Source organism: Taudactylus pleione, unplaced genomic scaffold, assembly GCF_031769625.1.
Source record: "Taudactylus pleione unplaced genomic scaffold, aTauple2 ptg000256l, whole genome shotgun sequence".
Taxonomy (NCBI): Eukaryota; Metazoa; Chordata; class Amphibia; order Anura; family Myobatrachidae; genus Taudactylus; species Taudactylus pleione.
This window is the reverse complement of record NW_028284658.1, coordinates 16829957-16849155: the sequence shown is the minus strand read 5'-3', so window position 1 is coordinate 16849155 and position 19199 is coordinate 16829957. Positions and strand designations below refer to the sequence as shown.

Here is a 19199-nt window from a genome sequence, read left to right as displayed (position 1 = left end):
GATTGCCCTAAGCATTTTTAATGATTTTACAGGCTTCTCTTTTTTTTTAACTCCTATGTTCCTTTATTAAAACAGCCCTGTCTTTCTACAGATGGCTTTTTCCGTGGGGACAAATTGATTAACCTGAAGCTGATTGCAGATGAGGCACTGAAGAAGTGTGAAGAAAAGTAAGTGAAGCAGTTAATATAAAGCACCTTCCTCTTCAGCTCATCTTGTAGACACATGCTGTGTCCTGTACCGCACTAATGTCCCTGGTGTATTAAGTGAGAACCTGGTCTACCTTGAAAAATATATTTATTCCAAATAAAATCAATAATGATCTGAGAGTTCACGACTACATAAAAGTTTGAGACTGAGCAGGATACATTTTTGGGCCTGATTCCGAGTCGGATGGAACTCTGCGTGCGGATACGTTTTTGAATACAGTGCATGTGCAGATGCTAATGTACACAGTTTTGCTTATATTGGTCAGAACTTGGGGGTATCTGTCTTTCTATGAGATCTAGCACGGACTGGCTGGTGACCATGCAATTACACGGAACTGCCCTGACATGAGGGAGTATCAGGATTGTTGTGGGGGTGTACCTAAAGCTCCATGTGCTTCTGAGTAGTGTGTACGGGAAAGGGAAACCTGTTTCTGATGTCTTTTGCACCTAGCATGAGGCCCGTGCAAGTGCCGATACTAATAATGATGGTTGGGTGGCACGACTTTCCGCTTGCAGACCTAGGGCCCCCGCATAAGGTGAATGGAGTCTCACATTACCAAGATGTAGCATTGGCATATCCAGTTGACCCTCCTTTGGCAGCAAGAACTTCAAATAAATGTTTCCTGTAGATGCAGAATGCATGTATATAATTACCTTTCATTCTAATGCTGTCAGAGTTTTTACACAAATCATGTACAGGGTCATTCCGTGAAATATAGGACACAATACATGAAAATGAAATTGTATCACAGCAGATGCCAAGGCATTTTCAACTTCTTCTTTCTACTGATGAACTTATTGTAACTGTCACATTGACTTCAGATGATGTAGTGAACGTAGGTGACTGGTTCTATGTTGAATATGATGGAAAGTTACCCAGGTAAGATCAAGAACATCAGAGATAGTGAATACTTAGTGAGCACAATGGAGCAAGCTGGCAGCAAATGGAAATTGCCATTATCACCAGATTAAATATTTTATACATCATCACAGTTAAACAGGCCTACATTGATTGATTAATTCACGTGGATTCTACAGGTTTGAGTAATTTGTATCAGAGCCCTTTGACTGGGTACAGAAATGTAACGTGAGTCACATTCATATGTAACATGAGTCATAGGTCAACATTTATAGTATAGTTTGGTTAACATTTAGTTTTGTTGATTGTGTGTCAATCATTAGTGTCTTATTGGTGTATAGTCAATCATATTGTAAAAATAATTAGGAGAGCAGGTTTAAATAAATATATAAGTCCCCTCAGTTCCTATGTCCATTCTGTTGTAACTAGGGGTGTGCACCGGACACTTTTCGTGTTTTGGTTTTGGATCTGGATCTTTCTTCGTGTTTTGGATCTGGATTGGTTTTGCCAAAACCACCCTTCCGTGTTTTGGGTTCTGGGTTTTGTGTTTTGGATCTGGATTTTTTCTTAAAAAATAAAAAAAAAACGCTAAAATCACATAAATGGGCCTTTTTTTGTTCCTACGCTATTAATAACCCCAATAACATTAATTTCCACTCATTTCCACTCTATTCTGAACACCTCACACCTCACAATATTGTTTTTAGGCCAAAAGGTTGTACCGAGGAAGCTGGATGACTATGCTAAGCGACACAAGGGGGCGGCACAAACACGTGGCCCATCTAGGAGTGGCACTGCAGTGGCAGACAGGAAGCCAATCAGCGTTATGGTGCCCATTTGCATGTAGCACGAACCCGGGAGATCCGTGCTACATGCATCTGTGTGATTGGCACAGAGCAATGACAGGTCCGTGAGACCCGTCTGTGCTGCTGTGGTAAAAAAAAAAAAAAAAACCTGTGTAAAAAAAGAAAAAAATGGCGTGCACCCCCCCAAAAAAGAGCAACCAGCCCCGGGCATTAGTAACCCAGTGCTGGGTGTGCTTAAATACAGGGGACAAACGACGTAGGGGTCCCCTGTACTTAAGCACAACCAGCACCGGGCTAGTCAGAACCAGCGCTGGTTGCCAAAATACGGGGGACAAACGACGTAGGGGTCCCCTGTATTCTGCGCAACCAGCTCTGGGCTCTGATCCGGTCCTGGTTCTGGAAATATAGGGGACAAAAAATGAGTAGGGTTCCCCTGTATGTTCCAGAACCAGCACTGGACTTTTTCTAGCGGGGGGCTGATGCCACAGCCAGGGGAGCCCTTTCACCGGGCCCCCCAGCCGCAGCATCAACCCTGACCGCTAGTCAGCCCAGGCCGGGGATCCCTGGAGAGCTGGGGACCCCCCCAATAAAGGGGTCACCCTCTCCAGGGCACCCCAGGCCCAGGCTGATAGCCCGGGGCTATCCCCGCCACCCCTGGTGGCGGTGGGTGGCGGGTTGATTGTGTGGTGTGGTGTAAATAAAGAATATCAAACATTGTCTTTACAAGTAGAACTGCAAGTCCCAGCTAGCCTGCCCCGCATGCTGGTACTTGGAGAACCACAAGTACCAGCATGCAGGGCATTAAGGGCCCACTAGTACCTGTAGTTCACCTGTAAAAAAAATGTTTAAAAAAACACAGGACACACACACCGTGACAGTATAAGTTTATTAAACATACATACACACACACACACACACATGTACACATACTCACCTATGTAACCTGTAGCATCGGTCCACTTGTCCGGTAAAGTATCCCTAGGGGACCTGTGAAAAAAAACATACTCACCATCTCCTATGCGAGGTTCTGTCCTCTTCGTTCCAAAGTAGGCATCCCCGGACTTGGCAAAAAAAAAAAACGAAAACGCGATCCACGAACTTAGTACCGTTCTATAGAACTTAGTACCGTTCTATAGAACGGTACTTCCCGAATGAGAGCTTAGCGGCGGGGTATCACCATGGAAACCCCGCTGCTAAGCGTTCATTGGCTGAGAGAGGTCATCTCCCGTCTCTCAGCCAATGAACGGCTCCCTCCATTGTAGTCAATGGTGGGAACCGCAGGGTAAACTTTAATAACCTTGCGGCTCCCAGCATTGACTACAATGGAGGGAGCCGTTCATTGGCTGAGAGAGACGGGAGATGGCCTCTCTCAGCCAATGAACGCTTAGCAGCGGGGTTTCCATGGTGATACCCCGCCGCTAAGCTCTCATTCGGGAAGTACCGTTCTATAGAACGGTACTAAGTTCGTGGATCGCGTTTTCGTTTTTTTTTTTTTGCCAAGTCCGGGGATGCCTACTTTGGAACGAAGAGGACAGAACCTCGCATAGGAGATGGTGAGTATGTTTTTTTTCACAGGTCCCCTAGGGATACTTTACCGGACAAGTGGACCGATGCTACAGGTTACATAGGTGAGTATGTGTACATGTGTGTGTGTGTGTGTATGTTTAATAAACTTATACTGTCACGGTGTGTGTGTCCTGTGTTTTTTTTAAACATTTTTTTACAGGTGAACTACAGGTACTAGTGGGCCCTTAATGCCCTGCATGCTGGTACTTGTGGTTCTCCAAGTACCAGCATGCGGGGCAAGCTTGCTGGGACTTGCAGTTCTACTTGTAAAGACAATGTTTGATATTCTTTATTTACACCACACCACACAATCAACCCGCCACCCACCGCCACCAGGGGTGGCGGGGATAGCCCCGGGCTATCAGCCTGGGCCTGGGGTGCCCTGGAGAGGGTGACCCCTTTATTGGGGGGGTCCCCAGCTCTCCAGGGATCCCCGGCCTGGGCTGACTAGCGGTCAGGGCTGATGCTGCGGCTGGGGGGCCCGGTGAAAGGGCTCCCCTGGCTGTGGCATCAGCCCCCCGCTAGAAAAAGTCCAGTGCTGGTTCTGGAACATACAGGGGAACCCTACTCATTTTTTTCCCCTGTATTTCCAGAACCAGGACCGGATCAGAGCCCAGAGCTGGTTGCGCAGAATACGGGGGACCCCTACGTCGTTTGTCCCCCGTATTTTGGCAACCAGCTCTGGTTCTGACTAGCCCGGTGCTGGTTGTGTTTAAGTACAGGGGACCCCTATGTCGTTTGTCCCCTGTATTTAAGCACACCCAGCACTGGGTCACTAATGCCCGGGGCTGGTTGCTCTTTTTTTTGGGGGGGGGGCACGCCATTTTTTTCTCTTTTTACACAGGTTTTTTTTTTTTTATTTACCACAGCAGCACAGACGGGTCTCACGGACCCGTTAGTGCTCTGTGTCAATGACACAGATGCAAGTAGCACGGATCTCCTGGTCCGTGCGTGCATCTGTGTCATTGAAATACACAGCAGCACAGACGGGTCTCACTGACCCATCTGTGCTCTGTGTCACTGTCAATCACACAGATGCATGTAGCACGGATCTCACGAGTCCGTGCTACATGCAAATGAGCACCATAATGCTGATTGGCTGAGAGCCGTGACAGACGGCTCTGTCAGCCAATCAGCACTTTGCCCATTAAAGGCAAAGGCATTTTTTTTTAAATGGCCGCTCGAGGCAAAACCTCGAGATCCGACAGCAGATCTCGAGGTTTTGCCTCGGGAGAGGGATCCGGGGCAGACAGGGAGATCCGAGCTTGGGCTCGGATCGCCCCGGATCCCCGAAGTTCGGGTGGGTTCGGTTCTCAGGGAACCGAACCCGCTCATCCCTAGTTGTAACACAAGTCACGCATATAACTACGAAGAGTGTACATTTTTTTTCTGCTTAAAAGCATTAATTACCTACCCCATATATATTTTGTCATATTTTTAAAATGTTGAATTTCAGCTTCATTATTGTGTGTGGTGCATTTAAACTTCTAAAAATGAACATGACATTTTTTTTAACCAGCCCCGCATTATTCATTTTTATATATATATATATATATATATATATATATATATATATATATATATATATATATATATAAAATCTAAATTTGGATGTTCGTGTAATCACCCTCTGTCTAACTTTTTTATCTGAGTTTGAGGGTGCTCTTAGTCCTATTTGTTATATTTAGCATTAAAATATAATCTTTAACAATAATATTTATAAATTAATTATAGCAATAACAATAGATATCGTATTATGCCTATATACATTAATGACTGATGCATCTTTCTAGAAATTACCCCCTGAAAAAGTGCATTGTGCTAAAGCATTTGGGGAGAGAGGAAGTTATCTGTGATGGAACAAGCAGAGCATCACCTCCAAGCAAGAGACTCTGCCCAAGTGTGCAGGTAAGGTTTAACCATGGAGACCAAGCCAGTATTTCAACAGGTTCTGTGAAAATGATCTGATTGGTCCAGAACTGTTAACATACTTGACTTAAGCTAGGTACACACCATACAATGGTGCGACGCTATGTAACGATAAATCGCACGCGTGCTGTGCACACTGCATGATCCCGGCCTACAGATACACGTGCTACATGTAATTGCACTGCATCGTTCATTGGGGAAGCATTCGGGAAGCCGACGGACGGAATCCCGACCGTCGGCTTCCCGACTGTCTAATCTCAACAAGGGTTAAATGACAGGTGTCGAAATCCCATTTCACCTATGCCGGGAGCCCGACACCCGGCTTACCGATCAAAGGTAAGCCGGGCGCGGACAGCCATGGGGGGGGGGGGTTAGGTTTAGGGTTCCCAGGGGGGACTTAGGGTTAGGCACCCCCCGGGAGTTTAGGGTTAGTCTAGGGGAAGGGAGGATTAGGGTCAGGCACCCCCGGGGGGAGGTTAGGGTTAGGCAACCCCGGGGGACTTAGGTTTAGGCGGCGGAGAAGGGGGGATTAGGGTTAGGCACTTGGGATGGAGGTTAGGGTTAGGCACCCCTAAAGGAGGGTTAGGGGGTAGAATGGGGTAAGAAAGACTTGCCTTGGGACGATTGGGATTTTCACTGCTGCCGGGATGCCGCTGTCGGGTCAATCATACTGAATCCGTTCATTGCATCGTCCCATCTGCTGTGCAGACCATGATGCAATGAACGAGTAATCAGGTGTACACACTATATGATGTGTGCGATATATCGTTCCGAACAGTGTCGGAACTATATATCGTATGATACAACGTATTCTGTGTACCCAGCTTTTGGCAAGCCCTGTGGTGTACCTTGCATAAATAAGATCAGGTGCATGGTCTGTATGAGACAAGCCTGAAGAATGGCCAGAACGGATACTGATGGAGCATGACATTGGTAGGCCTAATGCTTTGCCTGACTGAAGCAGGTGTGATGCAAGGAAGCATATGGTTTAATTTAATAACATTGTAAAAGTAGGATCACTAACCTCTGTCTGCAACAGGAGTTTTAATGACATTGGTCAGTCCCTAAAAAATTCAACAACGTTCTCATTATGTCTCTCTTTGCCTTGTATACGTGGTTTACAGGAGATCCAAATAGTTGACCCTTCCCTTACTTAATATTTACAGTTTCCAGCAGAAATTCAGAAACAGAATATTGTTGAAATGTAATCTAATTCCTAAATTCCACAGTAGCAGGTGCAATCTCCTCTTCTGGTTTGTGGTTCTGGTGGTGGTCTCTGTTTCTTAGCTATAAACACATGGCCGTAGCGAGGGTGATGCGGCCAGTGCCATTGGCCCCAGGCGCAATTTCCTAGGGGTGGCAGGGACGCTGCCTGCCTCCTTGACCATAATGGCTCTGTCAGCCTGAGCCTGCGATGTATAGTGTGCGGGCGGCGTGCCCATTTGTGCTCAGTACCTGAATGGCTCCATAGAAGTGACTATGTCAGACAATTGGTGATGAGATGTCAGGATGTCTCATCCCTAAGTACACGAGTGAGGAGCGCAGATAAAAAAAGAGCGCTGCCAGCCGCTCCAACCAGCAGTCAACAATAGAATGCTATAATTATCGAAGTGCCCACTTACCAGTATTGTGGTACAGTACCCTCGTCAGCAGCTTTATCTTTGATTTTGTCTGTCATGTATTTCTCCTTCATCCACTAGGAGACTCTGGAGTTCAAGACAGTGGAGTATAGACAGTGGTAGAGCAGAGCCTGGCACTTTAAATAATTTAGAAGTGTGACTGGCTCCTCCCCCTCTATGCCCCATCAGCCCCAGTTTTTAGAATGTGCCCGAGAGAGCCGGTCGCACATCAGCCTGTCTCCAGCCTTTCTCTTCTTATGTTTTAGTGTTTTTATTAACAAGCACTGAGGACAGGCAGGCTGCTTACTGTGGCAGTCTGCCTGCTACTTGGGAGCCGCCGGGAAAGGGCACCGCCACGGCTACTGCAGCCTGTGTCCAGTGACCCTGAGGAGGGAGCACAAACATGGAGTCATCGGATCCTGCGAGGACCCGCCACTGCTGACACCGGCATGTGTCCGGGATCCTCGCCGCCCCCTCAGCCCAGCATCCCGGCCGCGGGGGTGGAGCTTATCACCGTTGCGTCCCGCATATCTAGCAGCGCCATTTGTAGTCGGGCTCTCCCTCTTCTGCCATTTAAGGGGGCCCGTCGCAGCTGACACTGGCTGGGTCCGGGTCCTCCTCCCTACACTCATGGGGTAGGCGCGCTGAACGCCCGCCATTAGCGGGAGCTGTTGGGAGAGACCCACCACAGCTTATAAAGGTCAGTGTCCGGGTTGCTGATTAAGGGGAGTGGTGCGATGGCAGCGCTAAGAATCCCCGTTGCACTGCGCCCAACCTGTACTCCTGCTATGCATTGTCCATGCGTGGACACCTGCCATTTCCTCCATGACAGGTGGAAAAATCAGCGCTACAGGGCTGTGCCCACCATAACATGCGGGCTAGATAATATGCAGCTGAGACACCAGCCACCGCCAGAACAGACTGGCTGGACATAGAACAGCGTTTTTTGCCATCGTATCTCTACAAGCACTGCCTTGGCTATTAAGCTCTCCTCACGGGAGGAGACGCCGCATCCCGTAGCTCCTAGCTGTGCTGAGTAGGCATCCCTAGTCTATAATAACAGGCTAATAGCCTTTAAGTACCAGTGCAAGGCTCGGATCCCACCACGGCCCTTGATGTGTGGAGTTTGTATGTTCTCCCTGTGCTGGCAGCACTGCCTTAGCTATTAGCTACTCTCCTCATCTAAATCTCAGGAGGAGACGCCGCGTCCAGTAACTCCTGGCTGGGCTGAGCAGGCTTCCCTGTTAGATACTCTATAGCATAGAACAAATAGCCTTACGTTATACCAATGCAGTGCTGTACGACGTCACGCTGCTGCCACAGCAGCACATCAGTGCTCCCTTGAGTTAGTCCCTCTCCTGTCTTGCAAGATGTTGGTTAATGCGTGGCTTTGCGTCAGGAGCCTTGAATGCTCCCAGTATTCCCGGCACTGACCGGACCTTCCGCACTTTTAAAAGGGGCTAGCAGCGCTGTGCTGACTGGTGTGTAGCAGCGCGCATACACAGCGTGGTATATCATTAACATCACCTGATAAGGCGAGTACACCAGTAACAGAAGGGTCCTAAGATCGAATCCAGTCTGGGACAGCACGCTGCTAAAATATCCTGCCCCTACGCTATAGCAGAATAACGGCCACACGCGGCACATGAGCAGTCTTTATATGTATATTGTATTTTATACTAACCCTGCTGTATAACATATACATGCTGGAGTGAATTTTGTCCTTGGGCTCAGTTCCTTCCATGGCTTTAATTATTGCTCATGTTCTAATTTTAAATGTTTTCGCCAACTACAAAATTTGTATGTAGGTACGCTTATCCATATGTGGATATTGCTTCTTATCCTTACCATAAGAGCAGTAGTAGGATTTGTTCTTATCAGCTATGTCTAATAAAAGCAGTATAGCTCAGTGCACTTCCTGCACCACACATGTATATAAAGATATGTGCTTTCACCCTCCTGGGCTTATAGTTCGGTTCTCGTCATTCTTTATCTACGGCACCCGTTCGGGGAACCTATTATTATTTACAATGGTGCACTTGGTACCAAACTTATTAGACACAATCACGCTGTGAGTGTTTCAGCACAAAAGGTAAGGGATGCCTGTTCTTGATGACAGGGGTTTAGTGCTAGGTACAGTGGATAGCTGGTGCTAGCGGTAGGGGAACTAGCCCATCCCCCCTTTTGAACTATAACACCGCATTAGGCGGTTCTGAAAGGGGCCAGTTGTTCAGCTGATGCATCACGACTAGAAGCGATTTGCTGACGAGACACAGGACCTCATTCAGAGTCTGTCGTAAGCGGCCGCTCGGTGGTACCCAGCGATGTTCGGAAAACAGCGCATGCGTAAGTTTCGCAATGCGCGTGCGCAAACTAGCTGTTGCGATCAGAAATTTTTCTCTCCTTCAATTTGGCCAGGTCGTTAGTTTGAGTGACAGGATGAGGCGTTTGTGGGTGGTAACAGGGGAAGGTGCTTGTGAACGGGGGAGTAGAGATCCGAACGCAGGCGTGCCTGACTATGCAAACAGCGTTTTATGGGAGTGCATAATTAACTAAGTAGTGTCATGTCACATGTGACATGGGAGGTTTTTACACTGACTTGATCGTAGTGCTTAAAAGAGGGTATGGTCAACTTTAAGCTCTATGACCAGCTCCGATGGTTCCCGATGGTCTCGATTAATCCTTATATGCCCGGAGATGACGTGTATTGCGAACAAGAAGGGGGCGTGTTTTTAGTCTTACGGCCGCATCCTCCCCTCGCTCGTCCAGCTAACGATCCCATCTTAACGACGCGACTTGCGAGCGCTTCATTTGCATATCAGGCCCCTTTTCCCTTACGACCGTGCGGCCGCAACGACCGACTCTGAATGAGGTCCACAGTCCTGCCAATTGCAGCGCCGCTTGGTTTTACCCCGTCAGGCTCCCCTTCGTTCGATAACAAGGGCGCCTAGCTTAATCTAAGGCCTGATATCTTAGCCTGTTAAGTATCATAGCCTCATGGTGTACTAGCTCCACTGTTCTGGTGCTGCTGCCAGAACTTATGGTTATAGCATACCCTACAACCAGGGTTAGCACATTTTTGCGTCCCATCCCCAGGCTTATGCCTCACATTGGCTCACCTTACAGAGGGACAGTACTCTTCCCATGCATATGTGGCAGCACATATACTACATTTATAGGGTGGTCTTAAACCTTTCCCACCAGCTTTCTGTGCTTACCTTAGAAGGTATGTATATGTGCATCTATTATATCTCATGTGTTCCCTTTGGCAGCACATACAGGAAGAGGTTAGTGACGCACAGCTGGTGTGGTTGTTGGCGTTGCTGCTTCACAGCGCTGAGGTTTTCCTTTTGATCCCCACTTCAATAAACGGGTTCATCTGGCGCTATTGATAGAAGGAGGCTGCGATTGGAGGCTGGACTCTCCTGAGGCGGTAGTGGGTACAATGACTCCGCTTTACACTCTCTCTCCCTGGGGATTGGGTTGTGTGCGTGTGTGTATATGTGTATATGTGCATATGTGTGTATATGTATATGTGTGTGTATATATATATATATATACGTATGTGTATATATGTATGTGTGTATATATATTATTTATTTATTTTATTACCAGTTATTTATATAGCGCACACATATTCCGCAGCGCTTTACAGAGAATAGTTGGCCTTTCACATCAGTCCCTGCCCCAGTGGAGCTTACAATCTATGTTCCCTATCACATGCTCACACACATACACACTAGGGTTAATTTGTGTTGGGAGCCAATTAACCTACCAGTATATTTTTGGAGTGATATATATATATATATATATATATAACGCCTATACTTCTACAATCATTAGGTTTACCTATTATTCCACGCATAGGAAGCCACTTGGGATTACCAGAAGCTGTAGGCTATATCCATACATATTAATATTATATGGTGGCTCTATAAAAGAGTCATGTGCTGCAGCTTACATAGTGATAGTCACAATTCCCTAAGGCTTTGCTTCCAGTATGGACCCTAATCATATCCTGGGGCTTTCCTGTATGTTCCCTATATATATATATGGACTGATACTAAAACTTATGGAGTTTTCATCTATATTGGACAAGCGTGGAACTGTAAGATTGTATTTTTTTCCCATTCCTTGTATGAATACTTGGGATGACAAACGCATTCTATGTCTAAGTACAGGTACCCTTAAGTGCAGGTACCCTTCTCAGTATCGATTCCGTTACTCCATATTATTGTCGCATATCTCAATAAATTTAGTCTCTAAGGGGCCCTTATGTACAATTCATATCATGAAGGCCTAGGGCCACCCGCTGATATAGGCAGGGTCAGGCCTGGGTTGTATTAGATAGACCGTTTTAGGGGTATATGTATAATCTAACACGGCCATACAGATACACATCGCTTATGGAACAGACTCAAGTATAGAGTCCTGTTCTATGACCTTGTCTCCACTAACATTTTGCTAGTTTCCTCATTATTTTATACTGCACATCTCCACAGACGGCTGTCCGTGCTGTAGAGCATTGGTCTTAGCACACTGAAGCTACTCTCTATTCCTAACGTGGCGGGTTGCTGTGTGATGAGAAAGGTCAGGGACATTCTACATAGCGACCAGAGGGCTTCTGGTCGCTCACAGGTAAGAGCTTACCTCACTAATGCCTAGGAAGATGCTCCTATTTCATACAACTTGATATGAACCCTTGCTGCTGTCCTAGCAGCCATCCACTCTTTTAATTAGTTGGCTCTACACTTTAGCGTTTTCCGGGTGGTGGGTGCATAGTTACAACATTGGATTAGTGACACTATTCTACTAGAATCTGTTGGGGTTATGACCAAAGCGCACCTATGGGCTAGTGCTCATCTTTACATAGAAGTGTAACAGTCACTATGTTCCACGCTGGGGGCCTGATTGGGTTTCCTGTTCAATATCTGTTGATATTTGATCACACTGACAGGTACCTGACTGATATCTTCATGGTTGTCCTAGTGCTCTAGCCTTGCTGATGGGATGCTTCCCTATATTGGTAGCTCTCCCTGGTTGACTGTTGCATTCATGCTCTTTTACTGCTAGGGTTCGGGCCAGCAGTTGGTACTGACTAGGCACTTCCATCATGTTGGAAGTTGTTTTCTTTTTAGCGGCAGCGTTTCAGTTGCTGTTTTATCCCTGTTTTCAGAATGGGATGTACTGCTGTCTGACCCTCTGAAGGGTCTTGTAGTCTCGATCCTCTCTATTTTGCCTAGGGCTCATGCCCAGTGGGATCTCCACTCATTGGAGACTTCTATGTCCTAACCCTTCCGCTGGTTAACAACTTTGTTGTAGTTGGACCTCAAGGATGGTTCAGTGCGACCGTTCGGCCTAGTCTTTTGACTCCCTGCATACTCTGTTAGGAGTCTGTGGACATGATTAGCTCTGTATATTGATATTGTTATACTTCTGTATATACGATTATGTACAGCTGTGCTGGGATTCTGCTGTCTGCACCTGTTGCAGCCTCCTGTTTAGCCTCTAGTACGTTTTCTCGAGTTTGTTCTCATTTACGGCCCTTCTATGGATTCTTGTTGGGGTTCTCTGCTACCAACGGTCCTGTTTGGTCTATTTTCAGTTGAGATTACTGGTTCTGACGTTTCTCAACTGTCTTTGTTCTCTCGCCAGCCGTTCTGTTCCTTTTGACTTAACCTGTATGTTGTGGAAGTTTCTGTGACTGTTTAGCGAGGAGTGGTGTTTGTCTCCTGTGCTCTACGACACTTAATCCTCAGCTTCCGCTGGGCCTATGGTTCTTGGCGGTCCCTGTTTCGGTTTGGCCGAGGAGTCAGCAAGTTCTCCGCGCTTCCCACCCAGGAGGTTGGCTTTGGGACGTCCCCACTGTCTTGAACTCCAGTGTCCCCTAGTGGATGAAGGAGAAAACAGGATTTTGGTACTTACCGATAAATCCCTTTCTCCGATCCCACAGGGGACACTGGACGCCCGCACAGCGCTGCGTACCTGCTGTTTTGTTTGGTTCCTTCTATAGTTGTGTGACTGCATGGGTTCCCTGCAATGGGTTCCTTTGTTCTCTTTCAGTTGGTCTTGTTCCGTTCTGTGGTCTTCTCCTTTTCCTAATTTTTCTGTTGTCCTCCGTCTCCTCTCGGGCTTAGTTCTTAAACTGGGGCTGATGGGGCATAGAGGGGGAGGAGCCAGTCACACTTCTAAATTATTTAAAGTACCAGGCTCTGCTCTACCACCGTCTATACCCCACTGTCTTGAACTCTAGTGTCCCCTGTGGAATCGGAGAAAGGGATTTATCTGTAAGTACCAAAATCCTGTTTTTTCTGTGTGTGTTATTTGTGTTGGATTATATTCATATTGAACATTTTAAATAAAAACTATATATTTTATGTATATATATATATATATATATATTTATTATACACAGTACATATCGTATGGGTGGGGCTTTTAACAAGATTAGGGAGCTACCTCTTAGACTGTAGGGTCTTTTGGTGTTGACTTCAGATAAGCATATTTATTCTATTTTAATATACAAGTGGTTTTTGTGGCCAAATAACTGTTCTGTGTGCAAAACTGAGTTTTCATTTTGTCATCTTTTGTGAGATTTTGGAAGGAGGAATTGAGTACCTGAGAAGTTCCATTGCTCAGTTAAGCTGTTTATTTAAAATGATTTGGTATGAGGCATAGTCACTGTTGCTGTTTCAGTGCATTCACAGTGGTGTTTTTTGCCATCAGTTCCCTCCAGATGCCCACTATGTGCCATCAGTCCCCTTCACATTCCCTCAATAAGAAGGCCACCTTGAATAATAACACTTGGGCCCAAATGTAATAGGGTGAGAGTTAAAAAAATGGGAGAGTATAGCAGTAAACTCTCACTGCCGCAGGCATAGGAGACCATGGTTACACACAGAAAGTGCAGCTGCCATAGGGTTGGTGCAAATTTTCAATGGTGCGACTAATGATGGTGTAAGGACGCACCGATTTGGTATTGCAGCGTGCACGGATGCTAAAAGTGGACGTCTCAGACCTTGTACATTCGGCCGAACAGAAGAGGTTTGTAGCGGCATTTGCATAAACTTGCAGATGGGTGACGCCCATAGACACTGGTGCTCGCTTGGTTACATGCAACTCACAATCTTCCCCAGAGTGTTTATCCTTCTACACACTCCCGTATTGAAATTCATCTTGAAAGAAGAAATAGCACACAGTGGCATGCCTACCTCTTGTGACACCCGGTGCGGTTAGGGGTGGACGGACTTGTAGTACGCGTAGTGAAGCCGTGCGCCGGCAAAAGAGGGTGTGGTCTCACAGGGACCAGTGTGTTTGCAGTGCCAGCTCCCTCATTGTGTCAGGAGCTGGGTGCTGCACGTAATGCTTCCACCCCCCCTTGTGACGCCACTGATAACACATCACCCAATCAGTATCGGTGTAGTAGTCAGGCAGCTCATTTATTTGTCACCACATCATGAAGAGAAGAACGGTAAGTCTCAGACTCTCATGTAGATACATATATTGTTAATAAATCATTTTTATGAATTGGTAGCAAAACTATATTTCTTCAGGGTCCATAGGGTCCACAGAATCTACCTTGGGGTATGTAGTGGAACGATCCATTTCACCAAACAGCTCTAGCTTTGTTGCTCCCAGCATGCATCGGTCCTTCTTCCTATATCCCCCAGCCACAGGTATTCGTTTTTTTTGTTTGGTACATGGCAAGTATCCAGACGCACCTGTTATAACAGCGGGACTGCTTAGGCAGTCCCAGGCTTTTTTATTTTAAGATTTACTGAGTTTATCAATGCCAGGCGCCGGTAAAGACGCAGGTACTGTGACTCCTACTACCTCCGAAAACATCAGTACCGCTATATGCCCTGAGGTTCTCGGCGGGCCTCAGCGTGGCTTAGCTAGGGCCTGTGCTGAAGTCCGGACTGCAGGTCTGGCACGGGGATGACCGGTAAGTGCACGGCAGTCCTAGCATCCAGTGTAGGAGACGCATCGGTGCAGCTGTGGGTGAAGGCCTCGTGTGACGTATCCTCACTAAGGCGGCCGGGTCCTTATCGTCTGTCGCCGGGGATGGGTAGTAGACGCACTAGTAAGCATCTACTACTATGAGGCCAGCGTACCTGTTCCATCAAAATCGCAGCTATGAGGATATAGGGCGCTCCCCCCAAACCAGATGCAACTTCCGGGGCGGAGTTCAGCTTCTAGTGTGCTATATTTGACCACCTCGTGGTGAGATGCTCGCAGATCGCGTTTGTGTGTGTGTGTACTGCTGTAGCTGTTGGTCTCAGAGGGTGGTCGATCTCCCTGTATACCTCTCTCTGGGCCTGGTATATAGAACTCTATATCCTACCATTACCCCTCTGGGGCTGGCTAGTTGATTCAGAATACCATTTGCAATAGCAATTGTGCGTATTTATGCATTGTATGTGACTTTAATGCTACCTGCCGTATTGTACTGCCTTTTTGTTTCAAACTGTTAGTTGTACCTGTCACTGTGTTTTCCTCATCCCTCTGAAAGGTGTGGGGGGGTTTCATTGATAGGGAAGGGAGTCGCATTGCATTTACGCTGTACACCTTATACCATTTATACATTCGTCATATCTAAAAGTGTAGGTGAGAAGGATGATATGCCAGTACTCAGGGCTGTTTCTAGGGTCTGAGGGTCCCAGTGCGAATAGTCAAAATGCCCCCCCAAAGAAGCAGTAATATTGGGTAGAGGGCGTGGCCTCATAGTGATGGAGTGTGGTCTCAAAAGACCACAGAACGTCAGCCGCTGTGACTGCTGAGCCCAGGGGTGGCTAACCAGTCAGAGGCAAAGAGCCCAAAAATATCTGTGGTTAAAGAAAAAGAGCTGACAGCATGCACGCGCCGGAGGCCTAGCTGTCACAAGGACACGTCGCATTTTTGTGTGCACACCTTTGGTATGACATTTGCAGGAGCATGACCTTGTGTCACACCCATGTTTTTAGTCACGCTGGAGGCGAGCCCAGCACATTGAAAATACAAGCCAGATCCACATAAAAGACACTGAAACAAGCCAGATCTACATAAAATACACTGAAACAAGCCACTTCAGGATGCCAAGACATTTTCAATGTCTTCTTTCTACTGATGAACTTAATGTAACTGTCACAGTGACTTCAGATGATGTAGTGAACGTAGGTGACTGGCTATATGTTGAATATGATGGAAAGAGAGATAGTGAATACTTAGTGAGCACAATGGAGCAAGCTGGCAGCAAATGGATATGGCCATCATCACCAGATGAAATATTTTATACATCTTCACAGTTAAACAGGCCTACATTGATTAATTCACGTGGATTCTACAGATTTGAGTAATTTGTATCAGAGCCTTTTGACTGGGGACAGAAATGTAACGTGAGTCACATTCATATGTAACATTCGTCACCCGCGCAGTGCATCCCTGGGAACGCTTGCCTCTGAAGCTTTCGGATTCTTCTTTAGCCTCCAGTCACTTCAGAGGCCAGCGTTCCACAGCAGGGGTTCGGAGGCGGAGTGCCCCGTGCGATTGCACAGGTCGTCCGCCCCTAGAAACGACCCTGCCAGTACTCAGATCATGTGTATCTTGTTTGGCAGGCCTATCTGAGCAGGATGTTAACCTGGATGGTTTGTGTAGCCTCTGTTGTAAATAGCTACCTGTTCAAGCCAGTACATCTAGAGCTCAAGCGCTATAACCACCCGGGTGGTATCAGGTTTTGTCGCACTTGGTGGACAAAGTCGCAGAAGTGCAGGCTCCGGCTTCGGTATTTCCCCATGCTATGGGGTATTCACAGCAGTTGCATCCATCTATGTATTTGCCCCTATGAATTCTTGTTGGGTTAATTCTAATGCTCACTCTAGTCAGAGTGCGACGCCATCTATAGCTCCTCAGCAGCCATGTAGACAAGTGGCGGCAAAGCAGTCTCTGGTGGATGTCCCCTCTCTGGTAAGAGCGGCTAGATCTGACCTCAGTATAGAGGAAGAGGAGGCCCCACCGACAACCAAAGTGGTCTTTAGGTGTCAAAAGGTGGCTAAGGACTATTATCTTCAGTCTGAACAGCTGACGAATCTTATGTCTGAGGCATGGAGTACTCCTGGGAAGCATTTGCATGCTACAAGGAATATAACCTCTCGGTAGCCCTTTGCACTTGGGGAGTGTAACAAATGGCAAGTTACCCCAACGATAGACGCTCATGTCCCAAGGTTGATTAGGAGCGCTACGTTACCCATTCCAGCAGCATCCTCTTTAAAAGAGGTTACAGATATGAAACTTGACAATCATTTGAAATCAATGTTTTCATTATCTTGAGCTATTACCAGACCAGCTATGGCTGTAGCCTGGTTAGCGAAAGCTATGGAAGAATGGACGACAGCTCTGGAGGGTACTATACCTGATGCTACCAGAGAACAGCAGTCTTTTCTCTATCAGATGCGAGAAGCACTGTGTACATAGGGGAAGCAGTCATTGACGCAGGTATTTTGGATTCTAGGGTCTCGGCCACTTCGGTTGCAGCCCAAAGATCCCTTTTCACTAAAAACCAGGAAGGCGGATTCACGATCCAAGAAGGCTCTTGAATCTTTGCCTTTTTGCAGGGAAGGTACTGTTTGGACCGGAGCTGGATGAAATAATGACTTCTCTGGCAACACCGAAGTTGGCTGAATTGCCATCCGCGACTACCCCTAAATTTAGGCAGGCGGCAGCTCGGTCCTTTCGCCCACAGAGTAGACGGAGTCATACCCGCAGGACACGTCAGCCCAAGAAATTCTGGTCATACAAACGTCCTGCTTCCAACCAGATAGTAAGTCTACTGTCTGATGGTGCGGGCCTGCCTCTGGGGGTCTCAGGGTTGGAGGCCGACTCTACAAGTTCTCCCAGGCCTGGTATCGGACAACTACAGATGCCTGGGTTCAAGAGCTGGTTTCTCAAGGTTATGCCATCACATTCCTGAGGCATCCCCCTCAGAGGCTTGTGGATACAAACTTTCCTTTACACCAGGTCAGGGCTTCGGCCTACCGGGAGTCTATTGGGGCCTTCCTGAAGTCAGGAGTCATAGCCCCCGTCCCTATGACGCAATAGGGAAAGGGTTATTATTCAAATTTTAGTTTTGATTCAAAAACCAAATGGGTCACATCGCCCTATCCTGAATCTGAAGTCTCTCAGCAGGTTCATCCATGTGCCAAAATTCCGTATAGGAAACCCTACAATTATGTTGGCGATGGAGCCTGGGGATTTCATGTGCATCCTGGATATCCAGGGAGACCATCTGCATGTGCCGATTGCTCGATCCCACCAAAGATTTTTGAGATTGGCGGTAGATCAGCAACATTACCAATTTCAGACTCTACCCTTCGGGCTGGCCACAACTCCTCGGGTATTTACCAAGATAATGGCAGTCATATTTGGACGACCTCCTGATATTGGCACAATCTCAGGAGATGTTACAATGTCATCTCCAGATGAACATTGTCTGCATACAAGAGCACAGCTGGATAATAATTTGGAAAAAGTCCTCTCTTTCTCCAACCCAGCAGATGGGCACTGCTGGACTCTCAGACAAAATTGTGGCACTACAATCTCAGGTGCGCAGTCTTCTCTGCAAGCAAAGAGTGTCGGTACACTTGGCAATGCAGGTGCTGGACACCATGGTATCCACATTCGACATGGTGGCTTATGCCCAGTTCCACCCCAGGTCCCTGCAGAATTGGATCCTGGCGTATTGGGATGGACAGTATCATCGGATAAAATCCCAGATGATTCCCATCTCACCAGAGGTTCTTCTCTCCCTTGCCTGGTGGCTGGAGAGAACTCATTTAAACAAGGGTCGTCCATTATGGGTACCGGATTGGGTACGTCTCACCACAGACGCAAGTCTGCGAGGATGGGGAGCGGTCACAGGTCACCACACCTTCCAAGGAAAGTGGTCGATACAGGAAAATATATTGGAGCTTCGTGCAGTGCACAGAGCGCTCATAGTGGCGCAGGACCTCCTACATGGCAGGCCTGTCCAGGTTCAGTCCAACAACGCGACAGCAGTGGCCTACATCAATCATCAAGGAGGCACACGAAGTCTGGCAGCCATGAGGGAAGTGGCAGAAATTCTGCGGTGGGCAGAATGCCATCTTCCAGCAATCTTGGCAATATTCATCCCAGGTGTTTTCAACTGGGAAGCAGACTTTCTAAGTAGCCATGACATACACGTTGGAGAATGGGCTGCTCT

General features: G+C 47.1%; 1 protein-coding gene across 2 annotated transcripts in view; it reads left to right on the top strand.

Moving 5' to 3' along the window:
- Positions 1–19199, top strand: part of ACSS2 (acyl-CoA synthetase short chain family member 2) — an 80120-nt gene that overhangs the window by 43568 nt on the left and 17353 nt on the right. For both annotated transcript variants that reach the window (XM_088480699.1, XM_088480698.1), the window contains exons 6-7: positions 92–167; positions 5231–5345. In XM_088480699.1, coding sequence (XP_088336825.1) covers positions 92–167; positions 5231–5345 — 191 coding nt within the window. The remainder of the gene's footprint in view (positions 1–91; positions 168–5230; positions 5346–19199) is intronic.